This window comes from Schistocerca cancellata, chromosome 4 (genome assembly GCF_023864275.1).
Source record: "Schistocerca cancellata isolate TAMUIC-IGC-003103 chromosome 4, iqSchCanc2.1, whole genome shotgun sequence".
NCBI lineage: Eukaryota > Metazoa > Arthropoda > Insecta > Orthoptera > Acrididae > Schistocerca > Schistocerca cancellata.
In genome coordinates this window covers 805432505-805444028 of record NC_064629.1, presented here as the reverse complement: position 1 = coordinate 805444028, position 11524 = coordinate 805432505, and the positions used below count along the sequence as shown (strand labels likewise).

Below are 11524 nucleotides of genomic sequence, written 5' to 3'. Positions count from 1 at the left end.
CCTGAAATTCATGTGGCACCCTCAAAGTAAATTTATATTGTAACAATGGATATGACAATTTACCATCTTCCAACCTCAGTATCAAATGAGTTATTCAAAATGGAAATTGAAACCTCAATCTAGCCCACCCTGTGATGAACCACAACTTTAAGATCTACGATTTTTTTTCAATGCCTTACAAGGTTATACATCGTTTCAATTTTCTTGACCAATCAATGCCAAAAACATGTTACACCAATACAGTTAACTACTGATTGGACTAAGAGGCATCTGAATAAAATACCACCAAAAAATCATGTATTAGGAGTTAAATTATGTTCACAGTTCTCAAATACCACAAAGATCATTAGTAAGTAGTAATGTAGTTGTTCCACATGTTCCATTTATTATATTAACACACATGATAATTCCTTGAAAGGTTGTAAAATTTAAATAAGTTTTTACTAAACAGGGAAACTGGATTGAGGAGGAAAATATGGTAAATAAATGTAAAGAGACTCTTCAATATCACCAGTATAAACACTGGCACCATACATAAATGTTCTTGTGGATTTAAAAACTTTACATATGTTAATATAAAATAGTATGCATCCCAATAATTTATACAGTGACATGTGAACATGACAACTCCTGCTGGATTTGTACATACATTCAAGAAAATGTACAACACACTCTCACATCTCTATTCTTATCTTCTAATGAGACTGAAAATACAAAGCGTAGTTTTATTGCCAAATGAGAACACACTCAACAGTAAACAAATTTCAGACACAGGATTTCTATATTTCAAGATTACAAATACTTGAAATGGTAATATGCAACCACTTACAACTACTGTACATCCAAAAGAAACATTACAACTACAGTGAAACTGCTGTGAAATTTTGAACCAAAGAACAAAAATGTAGATAGGGTTGGTAAGTTAACTATCCTGTAAATTATTCATATATCAGTGAAATACTAGCTATCAGTAGCTAAATTTTAACACTGGACTTGTCCCCATGGTTCAGATGTTTGACAGATCAGTTAAGTCTTTAAATGTTCTCAAACCGACAGTGAAAGTGTTGAGAGTAATAGTATTTCAATCTTTCACAATTTTAAACATGTGGAAAAAACTTTAAATATTTATACTTAGAACAACATAACATTATATAGTCAATCTTAAATTTTATAATAACAATTAAAGCCATTAAGGATAAACTAAGTCACTACATAAATCAATGAATCATGAGTGGCTGTAAGCATCACATACTCATATTCAGCAGCCTAGCATTTACCCAATTTCAAACCACTCATTCAGGATTACATTCTCTTATCCACATTATCTGTGGCTGAATAAACAATTACACACAAGTAATATACATAAGGACTATCTCACATGGTAATGCTTTTCCTGTAACTTACCCACATTTTTTTTTCTAAAATGAAAAACCTTTACAGAAGGTGGTTAAATATTTCTCTCACACACACACACACACACACACACACACACACACACACACACACACACACACACACAAATAACTTATAACCACATCATCTGACTTCTATCTGCAGGATAGCACAGTACAGCTTGTAACTTTGGAATGGCAAAGTTGACAATTTTGATATTAACAAAACAATACGTGAAAATGAAAGTTGAGTATCAGAAATACATATTTAAGTATTACGCATTCCGGATCTTTCCCGGGACATAGTTTTTATCAATAACTGGTTCCTGCAAGAACATGTGAAGGCATCGCTCATTTTGGGCAAGTGGATGACCTGCAATCCTGGCAAAAGAAATTGTAAATGAAACAGAAGGCATATGTATACCTTGACGAAAACTTAATTTGTTTAATTACATACTTGTTTACAAAGCTTTCCAGTCCTTTTCTTCGGTCCTCTATAAAATCTTCTTCAAATATACCATCATCCCCTCTGAATGGCATCTGACGCTTCCAAGCTTTGCCTGGCAAAGGAGGCACAACGATCTAAAAAGTAAGACAGTGCCATATAAATAAGGTTTATATGGTAACAACATTTTTCAATATTTAAGTGTGCATCTCGATAACTTGGCTATAGCAAGGCAATCTTAACCTTGGAAAGGTTGAAAAATAAAATCAGCCAACCATTTGCAAATTAAGGTTTATTGGAACAATTTACCTAGGTCTCAATTTTTAAACTGCCTTCTTCAAAAGGTGTAATGTAACTTTCTACGTCACATGCTGATTAAGTAAATTGAATGAAGAACAGCTCGTCATGTGAGGCATCCACCTTGACCTTCAAGTGGACGCACTTTTTATAATACGACCAGGCACATGGTATACTTTGTACACATGTAAAGAATAGCTGTCTACATAACAAGGGTAAACATTTATGGCAAAAACAGTTCAATCTTACTTTAATCAAACAAAAGAAAGTTACTTTACACACACTAAACCACTGTTCCATTAAACAATAATAAAATAAACATTCATATATCACACTGTTGCCACATACACATTACCCCATAGTAATGACTAAGCAGTAAACAGCACGACGAGGAGGAGGAGGAGGAGGAGGAGGAGGAGGAGATTAGTGCTTAACGTTCCATCGACAATGAGGTCATTAGAGAGAGCACAGGCTCAAATTAGGGAGGGATGAGGAAGGAAACCAGCCATGCCCTTTCAAAGGAACCATCCCAGCATTTGCCTGAAACCATTTAGGGAAATCACAGAAAACCTAAATCATGTTGGCCGAAGACAGGTTTGAACCATTGTCCTCCCGAATGAGAGCCTAGAGTGTTAACCTCACTGTCAGCGCAGTTTCAGATCCTAGCCAACTGTATTTAATTGCTAATTATCTCTTAGACAACTGCCACATTGTGGGATTGCACTGCTAATTCTGAATCCAGGTCATTTTCTTGTATGTAATGTAAATTTCCCACCTAGCTCAATTTTATATTACTGCTGCTCACTTGGACATATGACAGCACACCTTATCACTGCATTAGCTGGAGCAATATTGAAGGAATAGTTACAGGGTCACAATTTAAAACAATGCAACAGTTTAAGACAATGCTATTTGCAACTGTCTCACTATACATAGGTCCACTTGAGCATTAACAGCACAAATAATCACAAGCCATGAATTAGGATTGCAGCATCATAGTATTACATTACAAGCATGCAGAAGAGCACAGTGTGCCTTCGCATTTGATCTGCACATCTGTCCAACTACAGTGCTGCACCACAAGTCATGCTTATGATTATTTGTGCTCTTAAGATGGACGTCTTTGTGACAAGAGCCATTTGGCTTCATTCCATATACTTAATTAGTATGCAATTCAAGAAGGTCTATTACACCTTTTGAAGAAGACACTTAAAATTGTCCCAATACGCCTTTGCAAGTGGTTGGCTGATGTTTCTCAACCTCTCCAAATTTAAAGTCATGTTTGGGTCAATGGAAGCATCGGATTAAATCTGCCTTGAACCATGACGTAAGGGTGTAGTGTGTGATGTCATTACAGAGTGGAGTTTCTGAGTTCGTTGTGTTGTTTGTGTGTTTGGTATCGTCAGCTGTGGTTGACCTATATAAACCAAGGTAAGTGTTGGATTCCTGTAGATTTTGTTGGTATAGCAGAACATGGTAAATTTTTTTGTTCATCAATGTGTGCTTTGAGATTGTGGCGTGTTTTTTTAAATATTATATTTAGCTTGTCCCCACCCTAAAACCTCCAATTTCCCACTATTGTCCCATTAGTTTGACTATTTTTGGAGGGAGATGTTACTGTCTTATTTACATGTATTTTCAAGTTTGTTGCTGTGTGTATGTAGCGATATCAGCACCATACTGGAGACACTTAAAATGGCCATTTCCACCACATTTACATTGTCTTGTGCCAAACCAGAGAGGTGGAAATGAACGCCTCTAAACCTCCATGCTTCAGATCATTAATCAAACAGTCTAGGATTTTAATACCCCTCATGTGCGTGTCCTTTACATTTTTCTATATCAAGAACTCCCAACCACAAGTTGGTGCATTAGTTCGCAGCATTTTGTTTTAGATGCTAGCATTCCTGTTGCTATGGGTTTATTTATCAACTGTCATTTTTAATTGCAGTTCACAGGTGCTATTCAAGTTTACAGATTGTCATTTTTATCATTTGCAGATAGGGAGTGGAGCTGCAGCCACTAGAAAATGGAGTGCCAAGTGAAGAAACCTTAACATTCCCAACATTCTTCTGTTTGAGCTCAATAGAGGGGTGGCAGCAGTGAAACATTTGCACCATGTATGGGGATAATGCAATTACACAGAGCACAGCAAGAAAATGACATTTCAGGGAGGATCATTTTGACATCAGTGACTTTCCACATTCAGGAAGACCTTCGGGTTTTGACGATCGTTCGAATGCATTAACCCACAGTATATCACGTCCGTGTACAAGAACTGGCAAATGTGATGAACTGATTAGTCCATAATTATGAGACATTTGCATGAAATGGTGAAGGTAAAAAAACCTGTTTTTGGGTACCGCAGCTTATAACTTAATATTATCAATAAATAACAGAATAAGTATGTCGAGTTTTATTCAATGTGCCTATCATTTAACTATGCCTTAAAACTTCGAAGTTTATTAATTTTGGAGTGTGTTTTGAACTGGATGAAAATTTAGTTTAGAGTATTGAGATTGTCATGTTTTGACAGAACATATGGAGGAGGAACAAAAGGACAGACTAAATTCAACAATACAAGTGTGAATGGTAGAGTTTGAAGGGGTCCCCAGTAAACATTACTTAAACAGATTGAGAACGTTTTCAGCAAAAGCCAGTTTAGCTGTACCTTTAACACAATTCACCCACCTAAATGGTTAAAAAATTTGACTCAAAAGAAATTTCAATCATTTTAATGTTGATATTTATTTAATCATATGGCTAGGGCCCCCCTGCCGGGCAGGCCATTCGCTGGGTGCTAGTCTTTCTACGTGACGCCACTTCAGCAACCTTCAGTCGACGAGGATGAAAGGAGGATGACAGCACAACACCCAGTCCCTGGGCAGAGAAAATTCCCCGACCCAGCCGGGAAATGAACCCGAGCCCAGAGTATTGACAATCCTTCACTCTGACCATTCAGCTACCGGGGGTGGACAATGTTGAGACTGGGCTATGCTGACTAATTTGCTCACGAGTCCTAAAGTCATAAGAATACATACAGAGGAAGTAACTGATGCATGTTGGTAGGTAAACTGACAAAATGGAGATAAAGGAACCATTCAAACATTTAACTGTCCAATCATTTCCAGGAATAAAAGTGAACAGAACCAAAATCTGGTGGCCCAATGGGGATGTGAAGTGTCCCTCCCAAACATTATACCTACAGCACTGTATTTTGCCACCAATCTGAATTCATAAAGCACCTGGGAAACTTTCACATGAACAAAGGATTATTAGAATTAATTGGCAAGCAGACAATCTACAGAAAGGGAAGGTAGGAGGGTGTGAAAGGTAATTAATGAACAATTATGCAAGCACAAGTCTTAAAACACATCAAAATGAGAGTATGCCAAAGGCCTTTCAAAGAACTGGATATACTGATTACAGCCCCTCTATATACTTATTCCTTACTAAAATTTGTGGTAAGGAACATCCTTCAAACCAACAGCATAATTCAGAGAACCACTTTAATAACGACTATCTTCCAAAAGCCAAAATTAACTTTGGACCAGAAAGTGTCCATCCAGGACTATACTTTTCAGTAACTTGGGAGTAATAAAAAGTAAGACACTAATAAAATAGTTTTACAGGTAGTTTGTGAACAACACACCCTACCCAATACTTGGAACCTTGCACCAGCAGTTCCACGTGGATTTCCATAGTTTATATTTTGTGCAGATATGTGGGGTTATTCAACAACCATCATTAACAGCCACAGAGTTCACAAGAGCCAGCAAGGATAAAACAAGCTTTAGAGGTGCTTAATGGGTTTATCAGGAGCCAACTAATCCCAATGACTAATTTCTTAGAATAACCAACTGGTGCATATACTGTTAATATATCTCACAATGTGAGTTCCAGGTAACATCTGACTTCTGCATCTCTTCTGTACAATAATTCAATCAATTAAGTGTTATACTGGACCCCTTCAAATCTCGGCTCTAGTGGATTTGCAGTGTAGCCTGAAGAATAGCTTAGGTTGAAAGGTGATATTTTGGTCGTGAACTGGCAAATCCAAAGAATGTGACTGGAAAAATCAAGGCTGTGATAGCACTTATCTGTCTTATTTTACATAAGCATCATTTTTATAACAAGATACATTTTAAAAAACTTTGCCCATATTATACAATGAACATGTCCCATTTTGGGTGGTGGTGGTTAGAGGCAATTTCACAATATAATTTACCATGCAATCTGTGTAAGCAAACATTGTAAATGCTTGATTCTTGCATATAATTGCAGTTACCTTAAACCCTTTAATGGTTCTAGAATCAAATCTTTGTAATGAACTTTGTCATTAATGTGCATATGTACTACTTATCCACATTATGACAGATGCTCTCTTACAATGCATGGAAGGAACACTAGCAGAATCACATATTTAGAAAATTTAAAAGATTTGTTTTCCTGACATTGGAAATCGCCAAGAATCTCATTAAGGGTCAACGAAATAAATTAACCTTTGGTATGCCTGTCTTAATATAAATTTAAGCCATAAAAAAACGATAATGCTTTATTTGCCCTACACCTTTATGCACCTGACAAATGTTTAGTACTTCTCTAAAGCAGTTATTTAACAGATCGAACCATTGCACAAAATACAAAATAAAAAAAAAAAAAAAAAAAATGAGCAAAACACGCCCTAAGTGTATACATAACCTACATTATCAATCGCTGTCAAACAAATACGAATGTCTTTAACTCGAAAACGCGAACTTCCTTTTAAAATAATACTCCAAATCCAACAAGTCTGACATATTAAACATACCGTACCAATTTCTTTTAAGTAATTTGCAATGAGAAATGGAGGGGAGGAGGCATGTTGAGAAAGACACCTCAGGTGCTGTCAACCGTAAGGTCTGTATTTGAATTCTTAATTATAGTAAATAGTTTTGAACGAAAGGAATCCGGGTAAGGGGAACGATTTGTTTCATTTTTGCTTGGGAAGGCAAGCAAATGGGATGTTTTGGACTGAACCTACACCTTAGAATCTCCCACCCAACGAAGTTCTACTTGTCTTAAAAAACTTTTTCCCGATTTTGTCAATGCCGACGAAATTTATTTGCTCTCTCGACGATGGCGGTACTTAGTTTTCATTCATATCATCTGACCTGCAGATCGTTTGGGAAACAATACGTTGTTACACGCAAAGAAGTAAAAACTTTGCAGAGTACTACAACTTGAAATTAAGTAAAAGTTATTATTCTGACAAAGCCTTCAAGTTTTGCTCATCAGAAACTTCTCGAAGCAAGGAAGCTAGTATTTTAATGCCACTTGGCAACTATTAGTTAAATTAATAATGACAACCACCAAATCAAACGATTTTTACAGCACAGAAAGTACACTGCTACCAAGAACGCTGACTCTTACCTTACTGTCTCTTTCAAGTTCATTTCTGAGCCATTCGAAATCGCTGTATCTCCGGCGAACGCTCGATTCCTTCACTTTGAATACAGGTAGATTTGTCTGAAGTTCAGGAAAAAGGATGCGAAATTAGTATCTTCAGTATTCTGGTAGCAAAACTATACAGTGACAGGTAAGAAATTGGTTTTGGTATTCCAAAGAAACTTACTCTCATTCTAACTTCATAATCAGTGTATCTTTTCTTCCCAACACCATGAGTAATAGGATTTATCACGTCGATTTCAAGAAAATTTGCTGGTGCCGCATAAGCATCATCCAACGTTTGTTTCTTGACATTGAGCCGTCGGGTTGCGTCCACCGTCGTATCAGCCATCATGCGAAACACCTACCTTCTCCAACACACTCACAGCCCAGATGTCACAACTGGATTATTTGGCGGAAGAACAATGTTATTGGTTAATCTCTAGGTTTCCAAAGCAATATGCAAAGATAAAACATATGGATGGTCACGTAGAGGAAAATGTATTCATGCTCTTCACTATTTGAGATCTATATCAAAGATGCTTTATAAAAGTCGTTCATCGAGGCAATCACTACACAAAACTGTTCATCATATTTTCCCACAGGTGAAGAACATAAACTTCGTTATTGTACACCACTGACATGTTTACTTCCTACAGTGAGCTCAGATAAAACAGATAGCTCAGTGGCAGAGAACCAATGGGAAAATTGAATGCTATTTCACAGGAAAGAGAGACATTTAAATTCCTCCATATTGCCAATGAGCAACAAACCAACACCGTAAAGTTAAGGATATGGCACGGACTACAGGCATGGATATATAGAAGGCAAATTAAGGAAGTGATCTTTGATGAAAGGTGCACACTATATATAACGTATTTAATAAGAGGTCATTACGGTTCGGGATTGAACTGCGCTCTTCCGCAATTTTTTATCCCACGATAAGCTACAATGGACTGGATGTACTCAAAAGCATCTAACTCTGCAGCCTTGTGTAGTGCAAACTTTAGAAATGATTTTCAGACAAAAATATACTGAAATGAGTCTTTGGGAAAGTTTCATTACAGGAGCATGGTATTTCAAATTTAAGACCAGGTCAACAAACTTCGCTAAATCTTAACTCCCCAAAACCAGATCTTATTCTTGAATTACTTTTTCCATATTGATGCAACTTGCTTTATTGAAATTTAGCGTCAAGCTGTTCGCATTGAATCATGAATGTATGGACTTAATCGTTAGCTGTATACAAAGATTCCTTTCAGTCACATACTACTACACCGACGCCATCTGTGAACTCATGGTAGTAACTTCTATATCTTCGAGATGTATGCCACTTATGAATATGAGAAACAGAAGAGGACCTAGCGAGCTATCGTGTGGTACTCATATTTTCACTTCATTTTCATTAGATACCAGTTTGGCCTTATGACTACAATGAACTGATGAGAGCTCCAAAACTCATGCTCTATTTTGAAGATAAGATTTGAAGCACATTTGCCCACTCTTTTCCATTCCTAGTGTTTACATTTGCCCTAAGAGAATTCCGTGGCAGATATTATCAACAGCTTGTGAAAGAGCTAAGATAAATCCAATGACAATTTTGTTATTCCATAAGCTACTAATGATTTAATATGTGTTAAATCCCTTTGCTATTTTTGTACTTCTAATTGTTTGACAGTTGTACTGATTATGCCTACTGCTTAGCAGCTTATGTTTATTTACTTATTTGGATTCTTTGAAGAGACAAATGACATAGTCGAAAGTTTGAAACTTTGTACATGTTACCTCTCAACGAACAATATCAGTTTTGAAATTTTTGTCATATTGTGACATAACGGAACGCTCTGTGGCTAGAAGAAGTATGCTATTAGAAATAAACAGAACCTGTTTAAGGTTGTATGGGACTCACAACACAAAAAAACTGTGGGGCCCATACCCAGAAGTAGATATCCTTATATTTTTAAACATATTATTTTATTTCACAGATTAAGCACTAGTTACTCTTTTACAAATAATATGTTTCTCCATCATAAAACAAAATAAAATATTTGAACCACTATCTACTTAGGTCATGTATGTGTATACAGTGATAGTAACGTAGTGACCAGGTTATGCTTGCATCTATTTTCAAGTGGGAAATGTAAGGTAATTATTGTCCAGCTTTTTTCCATCACTTGTACACTATGTGATCAAACGTATCTAGGCACCTGGCTGACAATGACTTACAAGGTCGTGGCGCCCCCCATCGGTAATGCTGGAATTCAGTATGGTGTTGGCCCACCCTTAGCCACGATTACAGCTTCCACTCTCGCAGGCACACGTTCAATCAGATGCTGGAAGGTTTCTTGGGGAATCGCAGCCCATTCTTCACAGATTGCTGCACTGACGAGAGGTATTGATTTCGGTCGGTGAGGCCTGGCATGACGTCGGCGTTGCAAAACATCCCAAAGGTGTTCTATAGGATTCAGGTCAGGACTCTGTTCAGGCCAGTCCATTTCAGGTATCTTATTGTCGTGTAACCACTAAGCCACAGGCTGTGCATTATGAACAGGTGCTCGATTGTGTTGAAAGATGCAATCGCCATTCCCAAATTGCTCATAAACATGGGGGAAGCAAGAAGGTGCTTAAAACATCAGTGTAGGCCTGTTCTGTGACAGTGCCACGCAAAACAACAAGGTGTGCAAGGCCCCTCCATAAAAAACACGATCACGCCATAACACCACAGCCTCCGATTTTTATTGTGGGCACTACACATGCTGGCAGATGACGTTCACTGGGCATTCGCCATACCCACACCCTGCCATCGGATCGCCACATTGTGTACTGTGATTCACCACTCCACACAATGTTTTTCCACTGTTCAGTCATCCAGTGTTTACGCTCCTTACACCAAGGGAGACGTCGTTTGGCATTTACTGGCGTGATGTGTGGCTCATTATCAGCCGCTCGACCATGAAATTCAAGGTTTCTCACCTCCAGCGTAACTGTCATAGTACTTGTAGTGGATCCTGATGCAGTTTGGGATTCCTGTGTCATTGTCTGAATAGATGTCTGCCTATTACACATTACGACGCTCTTAACTGTCGGCGGTCTCTGTTCGTCAACAGATGAGGTCGGCCAGTACGCTTTTGTGCTGTACGCGTCCCTTCACGTTTCCCATTTCACTATCGCATCGGAAACAGCGGACCTAGGGATGTTTAGGGAGTGTGGAAATCTCGCGTACAAAATTATGACAAAAGTGACACCCAATCACCTAACCATGTTCGTAGTCCATGAGTTCTGCGGAGTGCCCCATTCTGCTCTCTCACGATTTATAATGACTACTGAGGTCGCTGATATGGAGTACCTGGCAATAGGTGGCAGCACAATGCACCTAATAAAACGTATTTTTTTGGAGTGTCCGAATACTTTTGGTTACATAGTGTATATTCAGCAAATAGAATCGACTCTTGCCCTTCGATGCAGGCACTAACTTGTGCAGACTGTCAGGAAATTGTTTTCCTATACTACTATATCAAGATAAGTCATTGTTTAACGATGTTGCCAAACACTTCGAAAAGTAACTGATCGATTTAGTTCAAATTTATACATGATACTCCAGTAAACCTTCAGACAGACATAGGCTTTATATCTTTCTAATATCTTCAGGTTTAGTTGGAATGTCTTTATAAACAATGTCATTTACCGATCCCCACGAGAAAAAATCCAGAGGTGGCAAGTCTGCCAAACGATCCAGACATGACAAATCTTCTCCGTGTCCAATCCAGCGATTTGTGGATTGTCTCTGCAGCTCATTTCTAGCTATCAGCAAAAAATGTGCCGGAAACCCATCGTGTTGATACCACATTCTGTTCCTTATTCCTGAAGGTATTTCTTCCAATAACAGATCTAATGTTTCTTGCAGGAATGTGATGTACTTCCTACCATTAAGATTTCCTTCGATAAAATAGGGGCCTATAATTCT

The 11524-nt window shown here is 37.8% G+C and overlaps 1 protein-coding gene across 1 annotated transcript; it reads right to left on the bottom strand.

Moving 5' to 3' along the window:
- Positions 1-500: 500 nt before the first annotated feature.
- On the bottom strand, positions 501-8186 carry LOC126184740 (sorting nexin-12). The gene is made up of 4 exons (XM_049927279.1): positions 7748-8186; positions 7546-7641; positions 1849-1973; positions 501-1772 (listed from the first exon to the last, which is right to left on the bottom strand). Exons 1-4 carry the CDS (start codon positions 7913-7915, stop codon positions 1667-1669), a joined length of 495 nt encoding a protein of 164 aa, XP_049783236.1. The 5' UTR covers positions 7916-8186; the 3' UTR covers positions 501-1666.
- Positions 8187-11524: the final 3338 nt, after the last annotated feature.

Bases quoted from the DNA above. Each gene is read 5' to 3' on its own strand.
- LOC126184740 (XM_049927279.1), bottom strand. From the start codon at position 7,915: ATGATGGCTGATACGACGGTGGACGCAACCCGACGGCTCAATGTCAAG. The intron at 1,974-7,545 runs GTAAGAGTCAGC...CTTACTTTTTAG, and splicing joins AACTTGAAAGAGACAGTAAG to ATCGTTGTGCCTCCTTTGCC. The intron at 1,773-1,848 runs GTATGTAATTAA...TTCTTTTGCCAG, and splicing joins CTGGAAAGCTTTGTAAACAA to GATTGCAGGTCATCCACTTG.